Raw genomic sequence first — 18,462 nt, forward strand, 5'->3', positions numbered from 1 at the left:
TGACATTATAGCGCATAATAATTTGATTGTCAAGGCAAGGAATCCAACGTTCTCAAACACCCCTTGTGTCCTGGTTTACCCTAGGAACAAAAAATACTGCAGGGAATGACAATGGTCGACATCAAAAGTCAATGTTTTCAAAACCGCTTCCTTCCCTGCGTCAACTGTGTTGAAAACTAGCAAACTGATTGTTCCGAAAACACGCAAACCTTCTCAGTTCCCCTTTATTCTTATGCCCTTCGTTTAAAAAGAGAAAAAAATCTTGCAGAATCCAGACATTTTCAGCCTTTTCCCGTCAAACCCTAAAACCTAACTACGGTCTTCTTATCAGAACGGGAGCTCACACTGCAATGCACACTGCGATTGCCGTGGGACAAGGCTTTCAAACTCGCTTCATCCTTTCTCATTCAATCGAAAACCTCCGAATTGTTGGTCATCTCCCCTCCCGTCGAAAACACACAAAACGGGGAAATCAAATCATACTCAGAATGTTAAAAAAAGAAGCGGGGAGAGGGGGTAACATTTCTTCCTTGTGGACGAAGGAGATGCGCAGCCTGATTTCAAATGCGTGGTATGAACCACCAGAAAAGGTTAACAAAAAAGGCTTTCAGTTTCACTGATTCAGTTGCAAAAAGATTCCCTGTTTCAGAGTCAAACAGTGCTGTCTTGTTCAGTCTGCGTATTAGATGACGACTTATGCTCATTCTCTGTGGACAACAACACCTGGGTGTTCCTACAAAATTCAGATAAGGCACACACACAAAAAATAGGTGTGGTTACGGTAACATAGCCCAAAAAAATAGGGTAGGAAGGTAGGCAATCACTTTTTTTTTTGGTAGTTTTTTTTTCTAATGTGTACAAATTAAACCTACTTGACAGGAAAACAAGTGTGCGACAGGGGCGATTTCGCTTTCATTGCGTTTTCTGCACTCGTTTTTTTTGTTTTTTTTTTTTGACAAATGTAATAAAAAGTTATAGGGTCGGCCCCTAAAAATAGGGTAGGTCGGGTTACCGTAACTACACCTATTTTTTTTTTTAGGCCTAACACACATTTCCCTACGCTGTGGGTTTCTTGTTTTGTTTACTGCCAGCAGGAGAATATGTGTGCGTGGCAGCCTGTGTGTAATGTGCACAGAAAACTAAGAGCACAATTTTGTATTTATGCTATGTTTCCATCCCAATTTTGCATAGATTTTCTTATCGTTTATTTCCTAATTGAGGGTTATACACTAACACTACAGCAAAATACCAAAAGCAATGTATACAGTATCAAAATGCAGGATAAATGTCAGTCTGTAAAAACAGCTTAAAGGCACAGTAAGCCTCCCGTAAACCATCACAGAGCTCCCCGAGCGTCTACATACAGTACAAGCATACTTCCATTTAAACGCTCACCGAACGGGAACATCCTGGCTGCTTTCTGTCGAGCGTGAGAAATTTTCAAAGAATTTATTTTCGTGGACTTGGCCCTGAAGAACAATGGCGCCTCGTTTTGGTGCTGGACGGCTGTTATGATACCGGAAATCAAGCACGGAAAGTAAGCCTCCCGTAAACCATCACAGATACTGTCAGGCTTTACGTAGGGCACCTAGGATGTTCTCAATCGGTGAGTGTTTTTAAAATGAAAGGGTGTTTGTACTGTGTGCAAAAGCCTGACCGTATCTGTGATGGTTTACGGGAGGCTTACTGTGCCTTTAGGGTAATAAAAAATAAGGAAGGATAAGGATAAGATTTCATATATATAGTCCTGTGAGGTTACCCTCATGGAAATTCGGGCTGCTTTCTTACAAAATAACTTGAATGGATAAAAATGTAATGAGATGTCTCGCCTCCACGCCGAAATTTGGCAACAAAACTGACCACAGTCCATCCACGCTGGTCACCCTCAACCAGAAGGAGTAACTCATCCATCACGGACGGGTCAGCCTCCTTTCAACTGGACGCCAGACGTCTCCGCCCATCACTTGAAAATGACCACTCTCTAATTTCACCTGGGAGGACAGGGAGTCCCGTTCACATGGCCCAACGCTGACCCAAAGCCCTGACAAAATAAGGGTGAGGTCGGAGTGAAACAGAAAGCAAACAATTGACCCCTGAGAATGGACAATGAGGCTGAGATTGCCGTGGAATTTGTATAGCCCAAAGTCTAACTTGAAAAGTTGGAGGAGAGGCAAGACAAAGAGACTGGCGAGGAGTGGTCGTTCCATGCGAAAACGATGTCCAGACACTGGGCAGTGAATAATAACGGTGCCGCTTGCTACTTTCTCTCTTTCTTTCTTTCTCTTTAGATCTACTCGTGATAGCATCTGATTCTGCAAGATTATTTCGCTTTCCGTTTTACTTCTCTGTTTTCACCGTACATGTCCTTCTCGTCTTCAACTAACCAGTCATGCGACTACATGTAAACTATGCCAGTCGTACTTTCCGTTCTGTACAGAATCAGCATACAAGGCTACATTGTGTGAACTACTTTCCTTCAAACTACCTGTCACCTGTATTATTCATAGTGAATGCGTCATTATCTTCTCCTGACTTCTCAACGTCACGATTAAAACGTCCAAAATAAGCCACTCCAGTCTTCAACACACCTCTGGGTCCTGACAAAGCACACTATTCACATGAAGATAATGCAGCAACAAATGATAACACCGCTACGAAAAAAAAGGAGGAACTCGCAAAGCGACAAGAAAGCTAGGACCTGCGAGACGGTGGTATGATTAAAGGCCAACATCCACAAGAATTTTTCTCCTGGAGCGACCTAAACTTGAACCCGAGGCAGTTCGCCAAAAAGAACCGCCGATCACGAGAAAAGCATGCGTATCGCATGCGAGACGATTTGCAAGCCAGCCAGCGCAGCAGCGGGTGGGGATTTGGTCTCGGCAAAGAAACAAACAATGCAGTGTTTGATCTCGGTGAGACTGAAAGAGAGACAGAGAGCACGAGAGAGAGCGACAGGGACACAGTGATTCAAGGCGCACAACTCTAGTAAAGTTGTCGTAGCACGTCCGGCCGCCTATGGCCAAAGTGATCCGGGTTCGATTCCCGGCATGTGTGGTCTATGTTTTTTTTTTAATTCTTGTTTACTATTGTTTATTATGAACGTTTTAATGTTTTATTTTACTCTAATAATTTTTTTAATTGTGTAAAATAAATTTTTTTTTTTTTTAAATCCACGTGCACAAGACAAAAACTTTCATACTGGGGGAGCGAGCCAGTCTGAAGAGTACTCGGGTCCAGTGCCAGCGTTTTTACATTTAGTCAAGTTTTGACTAAATGTTTTAACGTAGAGGGGGGAATCGAGACGAGGGTCGTGGTGTATGTGTGTGTGTGTGTGTGTCTGTGCGTGTGTGTGTGTGTAGAGCGATTCAGACTAAACTACTGGACCGATCTTTATGAAATTTGACATGAGAGTTCCTGGGTATGATATTCCCATCCTTTTTTTCATTTTTTTGATAAATGTCTTTGGTGACGTCATATCCGGCTTTTCGTGAAAGTTGAGGCGGCACTGTCACGCTCTCATTTTTCAACCAAATTGGTTGAAATTTTGGCCAAGCAATCGTCGACGAAGGCCGGGGTTTGGTATTGCATTTCAGCTTGGTGGCTTAAAAATTAATTAAGGACTTTGGTCACTAAAAATCTGAAAATTGTAAAAAAAAATATTTTTTTTCTAAAACGATCCACATTTACGTTCATCTTATTCTCCATCATTTGCTGATTCCAAAAACATATAAATATGTTATATTTGGATTAAAAACAAGCTCTGAAAATTAAATATATAAAGATTATTATCAAAATTAAATTTTCGAAATTAATTTAAAAACACTTTCATCTTATTCCTTGTCGGTTCCTGATTCCAAAAACATATAGATATGATATGTTTGGATTAAAAACACGCTCAGAAAGTTAAAACAAAGAGAGGTACAGAAAAGCGTGCTATCCTTCTGAGCGCAACTGCTACCCCGCTCTTCTTGTCAATTTCACTGTCTTTGCCGTGAGCGGGTGACTGACGATGCTACGAGTATACGGTCTTGCTGCGTTGCATTGCGTTCAGTTTCATTCTGTGAGTTCGACAGCTACTTGACTAAATGTTGTATTTTCGCCTTACGCGACTTGTTTATAATTTCGCTTCACGCGACTTGTTATTTATGTATCCAAAACATCATAGAACGTGGTACAATGCATGAAAACAACGCCGACACTGAGTAAACAAGATGTTATCTGGGCAGTACATTGGGTTGAACTAAAAGAATTCTGCTGAGAATGTACAAAAGAACAAGTCGCGTAAGGCGAAAATAGTTTCATTCAGTTTCAGCGTGGTGGCTTAAAAATTAATTAATGACTTTGGTCATTAAAAATCTGAAAATTGTAAAAAAAATTATTTTTTTTATAAAACGATTCAAATTTACGTTCATCTTATTCTCCATCATTTTCTGATTCCAAAAACATATAAATATGTTATATTTGGATTAAAAACAAGCTCTGAAAATTAAATATATAAAAATTATTATCAAAATTAAATTGTCGAAATCAATTTAAAAACACTTTCATCTTATTCCTTGTCGGTTCCTGATTCGTGAAAGCGAAATTACAACATTTAGTCAATCTGTCGAACCCACAGAATAAAACTGCACGCACTGCAGTGTTTTCAGTCACGAGAATAAAACAGCTTCGTCAATCCACGCGGCAAGGAAGTCGCTCAATTTTTGCGTGCAACACGAAGTAAACAGACATGCAAGAAGAGCGACGGGTTCAAGTTTAGGTCGCTCCAGGAGAAAAATTCTTGTGGATGTTGGCCTTTAAGCATTCAGAAAACACTCGAGACAGTAGGGCAGGGAGAAAAAAAAAAGATGGATGAATGGAATGCGTGCCGATCAATACAGGAATTCCTGCGCTCTCAGCACCTCGATCCTTCTTTCAGCCCGCCTCGTGAAGCCATCGTGTCAATCGCGAACACAATGTCCACACTTAGTCTTTTGAACAAAGTGGCCTCGTCTGTGCCAACGTCGTCCACTATGTCTCATAAGCATGCACAATCAACCGTCAAGTTCACCACCACCAACACTCCTCCCCCTCCCCCCTCCAAACTACCGCGCCCCAATCGCCATACACCACCCCCAAAAGATAACAGGGCCCTTTTTGTCACAGAGGACTCGTCTTCAAAATGAGAGTGGTTGTGTGGGTTTTTTTTGCTTAACGCCCAGCCGACCACGAAGGGCCATATCAGGGCGGTGCTGCTTATATAACGTGCGCCACACACAAGACAGAAGTCGCAGCACAGGCTTCATGTCTCACCCAGTCACATTATTCTGACACCGGACCAACCAGTCCTAGCACTAACCCCATAATGCCAGACGCCAGGCGGAGCAGCCACTAGATTGCCAATTTTAAAGTCTTAGGTATGACCCGGCCGGGGTTTGAACCCACGACCTCCCGATCACGGGGCGGACGCCTTACCACTAGGCCAACCGTGCCGATCAAAATGAGAGTACGGGGTCCGAATTTCCTTTGCACACAAAAGGGCCAATAGAAAAACTAGCGTGCCTACAGAACTTTCATCTTTTTCTTCCCATTGTGACAGCCATCTTAACTGTCGGTCTGCTATCGCCGTGGAATCCATCGGAATCCATCACACCGCAACATCGTTCACATGGACATCGTAATGTCATACCGCACTGGGGACTTCCCTTTGTCCATCTCTAGACAGCTTTCATCTTTGTGGCGTATACCGTATGGTACTGCCCTTAGCGTATCACCAATTCTTGTCCCAAATAGAAACATTTTCTGAGAGGACGTTAACTCCCCCCTTTAGTTATGGTACTGACAGAGGCTGAAGGTTGTAGATAGTGGTGCACAATGGTTCACAGAAGCCCACTCAGCAATACTCGACTTTACTATCTCACGTGACGAGACACTGTTTAAATGTTGGTGGTGAAATACTTTGTCTTTCTGTCTCTATTTCTCTCTCTCGCTCTCTCTTTCTCGGTTGTTGTGCGTGTTTGTTCGTCCTTGACCACGTACAAAATATAATGCACAGGTGACCTACAAAAGGGAAATACTGTGTTATTATTTTCCAGCTCCATAGATTTAACGTCAGCATCAGCACTGAAGTAACCACAACTTTTTCTCCAGGATGCAATAGAATACACCAACTTTAAATAAACAGAACTCGCTGGTGTATAGCGACAGTACAAAACAGAACGTCTGCTAGATCTAGATACTTACATCGTGTTCTGTAGCGTGGCGTTTTTTGTATTTTGATGGGTAGTACTCCCCTGCAACACACAACAAAAATGTTATCAACATCATCTCATCATTGTCAGCAAGTCAATAGTCATACATTGACTACCATCATTACATACAACATACAAGACAACGGTTATGGAACAATGTGTAAGATGTCAAATAGGAGCATCATAATTACATTGACAATAACATCATCATCAACAACAACAGCCCCGATCAACAACAACAGCAGCACCAACAATAATAGCAACATATTTACCCTTTCAGTCCCCAATCTTCACCCCCCCTAAAAAAAAACCCACACACACACACAAAAACCAACGAAAACAAACAAGCAACGCCACATTCCTCGCAAACTGCTATAAAGCTAGACAATGCGGACCCCCTCCCCTCCAACCGTAAAGCCCCGTATCAAAGGGAGATTTACCCATTCTGTGCCCCCCCCCCTCCCCCCTTCCGTCAAGTAAAGGGAGGAAGTACCACAACCTTCTTCTTTTTTCTCCTTTTTTGTTGTTGTTTGTATGTGTTGCTGATGTGATGGAGGAGAACACTTGTTCTCTGCCTTTCTTTACCTGCGTTGCCTCCCGAAAGGATGACAGTGGCTTTTGTGTGCACTGACACCTACCCCGCACTAGTGTTAAACCCCTGTGTGGTGGTGTACTGTGATGGATACAGACCAACGAGGAGATTGGGGCTCTACAATAAATCGACTGTCAAGCACGTTTTTGGTATGACCACAAAGTTATCCTGTTGTTATGACAGCAATGTGCTTCTCTAATTCATGTGTCACCGACTCGTGTATTGAGACTGATTAAATGTAGCGGGGGGGGGGGGGGGGGGGGGGGGCGGGTGCGTTTATATTAAGATTTTCGATACAACACGAACTTTTTGAAATAAAGAATATTACATTGAGCTCTATGATTACGGAACCCAAGTAAAAGACCACACGATGATACTATTACAGATGTCACCAGTCTTCCGGTGCAGCGAGTCTAGATCAGTCTAGCCACTAAACCACCTTGGACTTGTCCATGCTGTTTATCCTCCCGAGTCCTGTGAAAAGGCATGCGGCCGGTCTCTCCAGGTCGCCTGGCTGTGGGTATTTCCTCCTCCGCTCCACATTCAGTCATGATCATTGACAATCACAATTACATGTACTGCTGTTCAAAAACTAAGTACTGCTTGTCGTGGCCCCCTCTCGACAACATGGACATGTCCACAATGATTTAGTATACCCGTGGACAAAGGTGGGAATTGTTAAGGGGGAACAATTTGGACAGAAGCGCAAAATACAGGTTAGGTTGGAAATATGAAAAGAGGAAAGATTGTGGATTGTGACAGCGCAGCTCCAAAGTTGAAACCTGTTCCCCTCATTCAAAATGTTAACTTACAATACTCATTCTTAATACAATCAGTGAGAATAACCAAGACGCCAAACAGTGAGAATAATCAAATAAATAAAACTGATGACATTTCAGTCCTGCGAGTGTTCATGAAATGATGAATCCAACACCAACTCATTGGGGCGGCTTGGAAAGAGGGGACAAACAAAACTTTTGCCGGGCAAGAATTTTCAGCTTTCTTCCGTTGCAAGTTCTACAGCACTGGTTGTAATTACCACGGACCCCACACAGCTAAGGCCCAAAAAAAAAATAGGTCTGTTTACGGTAACCCGACCGACCCTATTTTTTTCGCGCGACCCTAGACTTTTTTTTTTGGCATTTGGGGAAAAAAAATATAATTAAAAAAAAAATTAAAAAAAATCTTGGTTTTTTTTGCAAAATAACGTAAAAATATGGTTTTTTGGGAAGAAAAAAAAAAATCCCGACCTACCGACCCTATTTTTTGGGCCTATTTTACCGTAAAGAGACCTTTTTTTTTTGGCCTAATGCGCAAGTTGGCCAATGACTACATTCTACGTAACTGGATAAGCTTAGAACTGCTTTACATAGTCAACCGCAATAATCCCCCCACAAGCCTTTTGTCAAACGAACCTCCGCCCTCCTCATGCCCTTCAGTCTCTTTCTGCTGAAAGAGATAGTGATGCAACCCCTTGTTTTCACGATTCACAACTCTCTCTCTTTCTCTTTCTCACACACATACAAAACACACACACACACATACACACACACACACACACGCACGCACGCACGCACTCACATACATACACACACACACACGCACGCACGCACGCACGCACGCACACACACACACACACACACCGCACGCACGCACGCACACACACAACGCAATCCTGTCCTTCTGTTGCAGTAATTGCAATAACAAACGTACTTGCCCAATAACTTGTTTTTTTTTCACTTTTAAGTTTAAAACGACCTTTTTTACAGGGTGATGGCGGCGGGGGCGGGATGTAGGGTAAGTGGGGTGATATTTTGTCCATTATTTATGACAATGCATTGTGCCAAATCAACAACATTTTACAATCCTGTCCCTACCTACCCCTCACTTCCCAGTGCTTTGTTTGCTGTTTATATAAATGTCACCAAAAAGAAAATATTTGTGTCTTTCCCAGACATCAACAAATCGTTAATCTTTCCAACTTAAATTTCTCACGACCTCCGGGTCTGATAGACAAGAAGTCAGAATGACACTGGCAAACTGCCTTGAAAAAAATCTTGGTTGAATAGACCTGGGTTGAAAATGAACATACGGAGAAAACCGGGTACAACTTTTCACATAGCAAGTTTCGGGTATGTGCTGTCGCACTTACTTCGTTCGACACGGGGGATAACCGGTCAAAGGCCGAGCGGAAGCCGAAGGCGGCGCCTGACACGTGTGAAGGCAAGTTTTGTCTGTTTTCTAGGTATTGTTTGATTTATGTCGGGATTTAAGGTAAGCTACTGATTCAGCGATGACTAAATTTGTTTCTCGATGCATACAAAATCAGGGAGCGATTGATATTTGCCCGTAAATAGCCTTCAAAGCTGAAAATGTCGGCGATCGAGCACCGGAAATGGCTGTTCGATGGGTTCTGTTCGATGGGTTTTGCAAGTAGAAATGTGCTTTATTGCACCAAATCAGCTCGTATTTGGTATGGGTACGGGATTCTAGAGGACGAAGGAGTCATAAGAGACCATGTGCAAAGAAGTGCTATTTGGGAGTAGAATAAATCTTCCGAGCCAGTAGACAAGAGAAGGTCATATAAATGAGAGATGCGCGTAGGCGGAGCTTTCCGACAAGCGAATGATACAGCAGATTAATCATTCGTTTTGATCAGAAACATAGTCTCTAGATTTATTGAATGAGTTTTTTTAATTAAAACAATCACGAGAACTCTCTCGCTTAGCCTAATGGCTGTTCGATGGGTTTCGCAAGTAGAAATGTGCTTTATTTCACCAAATCAGCTCGTATAAATTGACATCGGTTTGGTATTCTAATCCTACCGCGAACTGGATAGCAGACGCGGCACGTGTGAACGAAATTTCAGAAAAGCGTACATCTGTACAGTGCAGCAAAACGGTTGTGCATCATTGTCAATGTAAATAGTGATCAACTTAGAAGCACACGTACCCTGTTGCCCTTAGATAACGGCACACACACTAAGCCAAATAGCTGTCTCTCGTGTACACCCACACACACACACACACACACACGCATGCACGCACGCACACACGCACATACACACCCATACATACACAGCCACACACACTCATTCTAATGGGTTTGGAGCATCTGTTTCTACATATGCAGTCTGAAGACGAAGAAATGTTTCTTGTGGCAGAGGAGGTGGAGGAAAAAGTAGATCTATGCACCTGTGCCAGGTCCATCTGGATCCGCTGCTCCGACCATATGCCACCATTGTGGCAAATCGTTTGCCTATGGCAAAAATCTAAAGAGATGTATAAAAGGCAAGTGCACTACCAAGGTGAACCCGTGGTGTGTACAGAACCAGGGTGTCTTAAAACGTTATTAGGGTTAGGAAAAGAATTTCCAAAAGGAATATTTACTTCTATAACTGCAGCAGAAAGAATCTAATTCAACCCACAAAAGTGTTGTTGTTTTTTCAAACATGTAGGTCCACTTCTTGTGGGCGTCAGGTTTGCCTGACTACAGAGAATGCACGAGGGTGTATTTGCCGGTGGTTTTCTCGGATCTTGCTCCTTGTAAAAACCATTTTTCTGCATGATCCAAAAACAAACAGAAACGGCTACAGGAAATGCACATACATTTATAATAATAATAATAATAATAATAACGGGCATTTATAAAGCGCCTTATCAGAAGTTCAAAGCGCGTGACAACAATACATCATTACATGTATACAACAAGAAGGGCAAAGCCCATACGACTCACATGCTTGACCTTGACCTTTACATGACCTTGACCTTCAGCTAAACCTAGCAATGACATCATACACTAAGAACTGCTTTACATATTTTTCCTACCAAAATACATGTGACCTTGACCCAAGGTCAAGGTCATCCAAGGTCATGCAACACAAAGCTGTTAATTCAAGACATAGGAAGTACAATGGTGCTTATTGGCTCTTTCTACCATGAGATATGGTCACTTTTAGTGGTTCACTACCTTATTTTGGTCACATTTCATAAGGGTCAAAGTGACCTTGACCTTGATCATATGTGACCAAATGTGTCTCATGATGAAAGCTTAACATGTGCCCCACATAATTTTTAAGTTTGAAACAGTTATCTTCCATAGTTCAGGGTCAAGGTCACTTCAAAATATGTATACAATCCAACTTTGAAGAGCTCCTGTGACCTTGACCTTGAAGCAAGGTAAACCAAACTGGTATCAAAAGATGGGGCTTACTTTGCCCTATATATCATATATAGGTGAGGTATTAAATCTCAAAAACTTCAGAGAAAATGTGAAAAATGTGAAAAATAGCTGTTTTTTAGACAACATTTATGGCCCCTGCGACCTTGACCTTGAAGCAAGGTCAAGATGCTATGTATGTTTTTTGGGGCCTTTTCATCATACACCATCTTGCCAAATTTGGTACTGATAGACTGAATAGTGTCCAAGAAATATCCAACGTTAAAGTTTTCCGGACGGACGGACGGACGGCGGGACGGATGGACGGACGGACGGAAAGCTCCGCCTACGCGCATCTCTCAAATATGACCTTCTCTTGTCTACTGGCTCGGAAGATTTATTCTACTCCCAAATAGCACTTCTTTGCATCTCTTATGACTCCTTCGTCCTCTAGAATCCCGTACCCATACCAAATACGAGCTGATTTAATAATAATAATAATAATAATAATAATAATAATAATAATAATAATAATAATAATAATAATAATAATATAATATAGCGCCGCTTCACAAATTTAACTATGCTCTTAGCGCTGTACATCGAGATATATCAATTTCAATAATATAAATACAAAGATGATATTATCATAATACACATTTACAATATCACTCACGTGCATACATCCTCGTGCACACCACGCGCATACACACTCCCACTCATTAGCAAGTGCTTCCATCCCCCTGCCACTGAGATGTTCATATACCCCCCTGGACAAGCTCACACCATGTCCGTCTCCTCTCTGGACTGTACATGTATACACTCAGCAAGAAAAAGAAAGACTAAATGCAAATTTCATACACAACCCTATGGCTCAATCAAAGCTGAAGCAACTATACAAAAATTTGGTGAAGTAAAGCACATTTCTACATGTATGCAAAACCCATCGAACAGAACCCATCGAACAGCCATTTCCGGTGCTCGATCGCCGACATTTTCAGCTTTGAAGGCTATTTACGGGCAAATATCAACCGCTCCCTGATTTTTTATGCATCGAGAAACAAATTTAGTCATCGCTGAATCAGTAGCTTACCTTAAATCCCGACATAAATCAAACAATACCTAGAAAACAGACAAAACTTGCCTTCACACGTGTCAGGCGCCGCCTTCGGCTTGTGCTCGGCCTTTGACAGGTTATCCCCCGTGGGGAGTCGTGAAATCAAGCATGAACTAATGTCCTCGAGAAAAAAAGAATTATAAGCAAGATTTGTTTCAAGTACGCTCACACCGAAATGGAAAATAAAATAGTTATAGAAAACGAAATGGTCTGCGTTGACGATCGGCGGTGTATGAGATTGAGACAGTTAGAGAGACGCAGAGAAAGAGGGCACGGGAAGGTTACGAGAGAGAGTCAGAGAGAGAGTCAGAGAGAGAGAGAGAGAGAGAGAGAGAGAGAGAGGGAGAGGGGATGGAGAGAGAGGGAGAGGGGGTGGAGGGGGATGGAGAGAGAGAGAGGGGGTGGAGAGAGGGGGTGGAGGGGGATGGAGAGAGAGAGAGGGGGGTGGAGAGGGGGGTGGAGAGAGGGGGTGGAGAGGGATGGAGAGAGGGGGATGGAGAGAGAGAGAGGGGGTGGAGAGAGAGAGGGGGGTGGAGAGAGAGAGGGAGGGGATGGAGAGAGAGAGAGGGGGGATGGAGAGAGAGAGGGAGGGGATGGAGAGAGAGAGAGAGGGGGATGGAGAGAGAGAGGGAGGGGATGGAGAGAGAGAGAGGGGTGGAGAGAGAGAGGGAGGGGATGGAGAGACAGAGAGAGGGGATGGAGAGAGAGAGAGAGGGGGATGGAGAGAGTGAGAGGGGGGATGGAGAGAGAGAGAGAGGGAGAGAGAGAGGGGATGGAGAGAGAGAGAGAGGGGGTGGAGAGAGGGGGTGGAGAGGGATGGAGAGAGGGGGATGGAAAGAGAGAGAGGGGGTGGAGAGAGAGGGGGTGGAGAGAGAGGGGGGTGGAGAGAGAGAGGGAGGGGATGGAGAGAGAGAGGGGGGTGGAGAGAGAGAGGGAGGGGATGGAGAGAGAGAGGGGGGGGATGGAGAGAGAGAGGGAGGGGATGGAGAGAAAGAGAGGGGATGGAGAGAGAGAGGGAGGGAGAGAGAGAGGGAGGGGATGGAGAGAGAGAGAGAGAGGGGATGGAGAGAGAGAGGGAGGGGATGGAGAGACAGAGAGAGGGGATGGAGAGAGAGAGAGAGAGGGGGATGGAGAGAGTGAGAGGGGGGGGGGGAGAGAGACAGAGAGAGGGGATGGAGAGAGAGTGAGAGAGGGATGGAGAGAGAGAGAGGGAGGGGATGGAGAGAGAGAGAGAGAGGGGTGATGGAAAGAGAGAGGGAGGGGATGGAGAGAGAGAGAGACAGAGGGAGGGGATGGAGAGAGACAGAGAGAGGGGATGGAGAGAGACAGAGAGAGGGGATGGAGAGAGAGAGAGAGGGGATGGAGAGAGAGAGAGAGGGAGAGGGAGAGAGAGAGAGAGAGAGAGAGAGGATGGAGAGAGAGAGAATGAGAGAGGCGGAGAGAGGTTGGAATACATTGTGTGAAAGAAAAGACCACCTGGGTCAACATGCAACCGCTATAACCTGCACAATATTAGGAGCTTACGCACTCCGACACCACAAACACTTGAACAGAAGCAGAATCATGTGCAATACACGTTCTCAAATACTTAAAAACTTCAGTAAACGTCAGGGTTTAACATGAATGTTAACACCACTACAAACTTGCAAATTAATATTCTAATTTACACCTAATTTGTTGAATCTCCTTCATCGTATTTACTCAAAGTAAACGAGTTACTGTCGCTACGTCTGAAGCGGTAAATTTATCACGTCCAAAAATCATGCCCGCAAGCCTGCCTGAAAGTAAAACGACCCTTCTGTGTCTCAGCTGAGATGTCACCCTTTGGCTGAAAACAATCTGTATTTCATTCGCTTTTTAAAAGGGTGTACAGAATAACATAAAATTTGCAAGCATGAATTAAATAGAATCTGTTCCTTTCCTAAGCCTTCTACGTTATAATTCGGGATATCAAAACACAACACTTTGCCGCTTGGAAAGGGAATTAACGACTATCTTCATAAGTATAAATTTGCAACCGTTGCGATTATACAAATAACGTGCATGTATATATTATGCAGTCATATTGCAAGCAAAAACTTACAATAAGAAGGCTGCACAACGTGACTCTTACAACCCAACTTGCTTTGCCACTCCGCTGCCCCGCCTCCCCCCCCCCCCCCCCCACCCTCCTTCGCTCCTTCCCCCCTCTCGTAAACGTTTTGCTGTGCAGGAAAGTAAATGATGACACAAATTCGATGTTGCCGACTGCCTGCAATGCTTCAATGAAAAACAAATCACAGAGAACAGACATAACTAATGTTGGACAACTCCTTTCTGACTCATGAATCAATGAAAAATAGAAAAGCTCTGTCGCAACAGTGATAATATGTTTGAGGCTGATCAAGGTTGTCCTCGACTTTTTCTTCGGTGGAATTCAATCTCAACAGTCTTGAAGAACCAGAGACAGAAACTGAGTAGATGGTGTTGATTTCTATAGATCTATATATAATAATTTTTATATTTTTAATTTTCAGAGGTTGTTTTTAATCCGAATATAACATATTTATATGTTTTTGGAATCAGAAAATGATAAAGAATACGATAAACGTAATTTTGGATCGTTTTATAAAAAAATAATTTTAATTACAATTTTCAGATATTTAATGACCAAAGTCATTAATTAATTTTTAAGCCTCCAAGCTGAAATGCAATACCAAAGTCCGGCCTTCGTCGAAGATTGCTTGGCCAAATTTTCAATCAATTTTATTGAAAAATGAGGGTGTGACAGTGCCGCCTCAACTTTTACAAAATGCCGGATATGACGTCATCAAAGACATTTATCGAAAAAATGAAAAAAACGTCTGGGGATATCATACCCAGGAACTCTCATGAAAAATTTCATAAAAATCGGTCTCGTAGTTTACTCTGAATCGCTCTGCACACACACACAGACACACACACACACATACACCACGACCCTCGTCTCGATTCCCCCCTCTATCTTAAAACATTTAGTCAAAACTTGACTAAATGTAAAAAGCAACGCATCATAACAATAGAGAGGGAGAGAAAAAGGTAAAAACGGGGCAATTTAAAGCAATGAGCCTCACGCGTGCACTGCTTGAGTTCTTTTGCTTCGGGGCTGATTTTTAACATCAATCAAAATCGTGGTTAACTCTTGACATTCATCGCGTAGTTTGTGCAATAAACATGGAACCCTAAGGCAAATACATCAAGATCACATTTCAAATCACACAGTTCGGATGCCCCGATGCCCCCGAAGATTGCATACTATTAAATTTTAAAAGGACCCGCAGTAGGAATGTAAACTGTTCCTCTTCCCTCTTCTTTTTGAAACAAACTGACACTACTGCTGAGTTCACTCATTTGAATTTAACGGAAAAATCGAAATGCAAGGCAGACGACAGAGAAATGAAAGAAGAGAAAGAGGCTAGTGATGCACACAGGATTAGTGAATTAAAACTAGGCAGAAGGAGGTGGGGGGGCGGGGGGTGGGGAGAACGAACGAACGAACGAACGAACTTTATTACTCAAGGATGGAGAAAGAGAGATAGAGAGAGTGGGGTGGGGTTAGAGCGAAAATACTGCAAACTCTTTTAATTTTAGTTCGTCTTGTTTTATGTTGAACACATTAAACCAACCGCTTAGAAACAATCGGCTACGTTTACTAGTCACGTCATCCGTAGAACTTATTCGGACATAACTGCTATCAATAAGTAACAGTGTGCGCATGAACGATGTCCTTACAAAGTTACATTCAATAACATCCCTAACCCTGTCAGTCACAGCAGTTTCCTAAAAAGAATGTATTTCTCCCCACGTCGTCAAATGCCTTTCGGAGGCCCATGTCTTAAAGTATACCTCTTATTCAAGTTATTGGCTGTGTGAGCCTGAAATAGGCGAGTAAAGGACAGAGCGTGCTGTAACTCTGTACAGCAAGGTTGTAACACGGGTTCTTCAAGATACCAGTATTGAATACGAACCGCTGTGGAAGCATTGCTGTGGAGGGAATCGTATTTCTCAGCTATAATCCTACTTTTGATTCAAGCTGTGTTCGTAGTGTAGTTTGTTTGTTTGTTTGCTAAACGCCCAGCCGACCACGAAGGGCCATATCAGGGCGGTGCTGCTTTGACATATATATATAACGTGCGCCACACACAAGACAGAAGTCGCAGCACAGGCTTCATGTCTCACCCAGTCACATTATTCTGACACCGGACCAACCAGTCCTAGCACTAACCCCATGATGCCAGACGCCAGGCGGAGCAGCCACTAGATCGCCAATTTTAAAGTCTTAGGTATGACCCGGCCGGGGTTCGAACCCACGACCTCCCGATCACGGGGCGGACGCCTTACCAATAGGCCAACCGTGCCGGTCGTAGTGTAGTGATACCTTTCTGATAATATCAGTTAACACACACAAAAAAAGCCAACGAGACATTCCTTCCCGTGTTAATGATTGTGCATACCACCACAGATTTGACTTGGCATTAAACATCGGATAAGACGAAGAGCAGCCTTCTATTTTGACACGTGCTGTCTTGTTCAGTCTATATAATCAGTCTATTTAAATAGATCTATGTCGTGGTTTACAGGAGAGCTGCCACAGGAAGGAAGTTATCTTCAACTTCAAGTAGGGATTCTCAGTTAGAATTTCTTTTTCTTGTGAATGAAACACTCACACTCTCACAAGTTCAGTCCGGAAAACAATGATAGGAAAAGAAAAGACTGTGTCCCACATATTCAACCGACTATGTGTTCAGCTAGTAGATGTGTTATAACTATATGTATACATAATACTGAGACTCATGCAGTGCACACAGGATAACAATTAATAATTAACAAAATGTGATGTGCGCAGAGATTCAGATGTCACTACTGGAAGAGAGAGAGAGAGAGAGAGAGAGAGAGAGAGAGAGAGAGAGAGAGAGAGAGAGAGAGAGAGAGAGAGAGAGAGAGAGAGAGAGAGAGAGAGAGAGAGAGAGAGAGGAGAGAGAGAGAGAGAGAGAGAGAGAGAGAGAGAGAGAGAGAGAGAGAGGGAGAGAGGGAAAGAGAGACTCAATTTTTCTCGAAAAAAACCACCGGCCAAAAAAAACTCAGCGCCAGCAGCGAAAGCTACAATAAGCAGATTTTTATTTCAGACTGATTGATCATCGATATTCGAAGACGCACGGGCTTCCTATTCCCTGAATCGATCCACTACTGACAAGCGCTGCTATTCTCGGCACTTTGGTGAGCAAAGCCATCCTTTCCACACTTGACCTCACACACACACGGCTCTGTTTAGGCCAAAAAAAAAAAAGGTCTGTTTCTGGTCACCCGACCGACCCTAAATTTCGGCGCCGACCCTAAACTTTTTTTTCCAAACTCAAATTTTTTTATTTTTTTTTTTGACAGGTGAGAAAATGAACAACAAAAACGTGTGAAAACGAAAGTCCGCTGACGATTTGTAAATGTGTTGAGTGTCTTGTCTCTATGTATATAGTGAATCCAGTCTCTTTGCGCGATTTTTAAAGTTAGTTTTATTGGTCTACATTTGGGGTAAAAAAAAAAAAAAAAAAAAAAATCCTTACCTACCGACCCTATTTTTTTTAGCCATGTTACCAGAAACAGACAATTTTTTTTTTGGCCTTAGGGCACACACAAAAAATAGTCTGTTTACGGTATCCCGACCGACCATATTTTTTTCGCGCACCCCTAGACTTTTTTGGGCAATTTGGGGGAGAAAAAAAGAAGAAAAAAAAGTCTTTGTTTTTTGGCAAAATAACTTAAAAATATGGTTTTTGGAAAAAATAAAAAATAAAAATAAAAAATACCGACCTACCGACCCTATTTTTTTGCCTATGTTACCGTAAACAGACTCTTTTTTTGGCCTAGAGACACTGTCCGCGTTTAGTGATCTTATCACGTAAGTTATAGTTATACACGCATTTGCTCGACATTCAGTGATACTGCACAGACACCATGATACTGAAGACACAAGTCTGCTTGCCAGTTAACCTATCTCTCTCACACTGAAACCCATTCACACACACACACACACACTCACACAAACACACACACACAAAACGTGACACACACAAAACATGACACACACACTCACAAACACACCTACACACACACGGCACACACACTCACTCACTCTCGGTACTGCCACATCAGTAGTATTCAAGTTAGTACTTTCCAACGATTTTCAACCGTATAAAACTATGATAATGGATCAGGATCAAGCTAATGTGCAACACAGAGAGCAAAAGTCTGCTTGTATTCTCATCAGCAGTCTTACGATTATTTCGTAAACAACAGCTCATGGCCGCAGCTGTCGGTGACTGCCACACCATTTGTTTTAAATGACGGTCGGC

The 18,462-nt window shown here is 42.9% G+C and overlaps 1 protein-coding gene across 1 annotated transcript in view; it reads right to left on the reverse strand.

Annotated features, from left to right (window-relative positions):
- The window catches only part of LOC138973913 (protein spire homolog 1-like), a gene marked incomplete in the record, with an annotated part of 109,408 nt that overhangs the window by 90,352 nt on the left and 594 nt on the right, over positions 1 to 18,462 (reverse strand). The window contains 1 exon segment of the mRNA XM_070346942.1: positions 6,223 to 6,272. Coding sequence (XP_070203043.1) covers positions 6,223 to 6,272 — 50 coding nt within the window.

Source organism: Littorina saxatilis, linkage group LG1 (genome assembly GCF_037325665.1).
Source record: "Littorina saxatilis isolate snail1 linkage group LG1, US_GU_Lsax_2.0, whole genome shotgun sequence".
NCBI lineage: Eukaryota > Metazoa > Mollusca > Gastropoda > Littorinimorpha > Littorinidae > Littorina > Littorina saxatilis.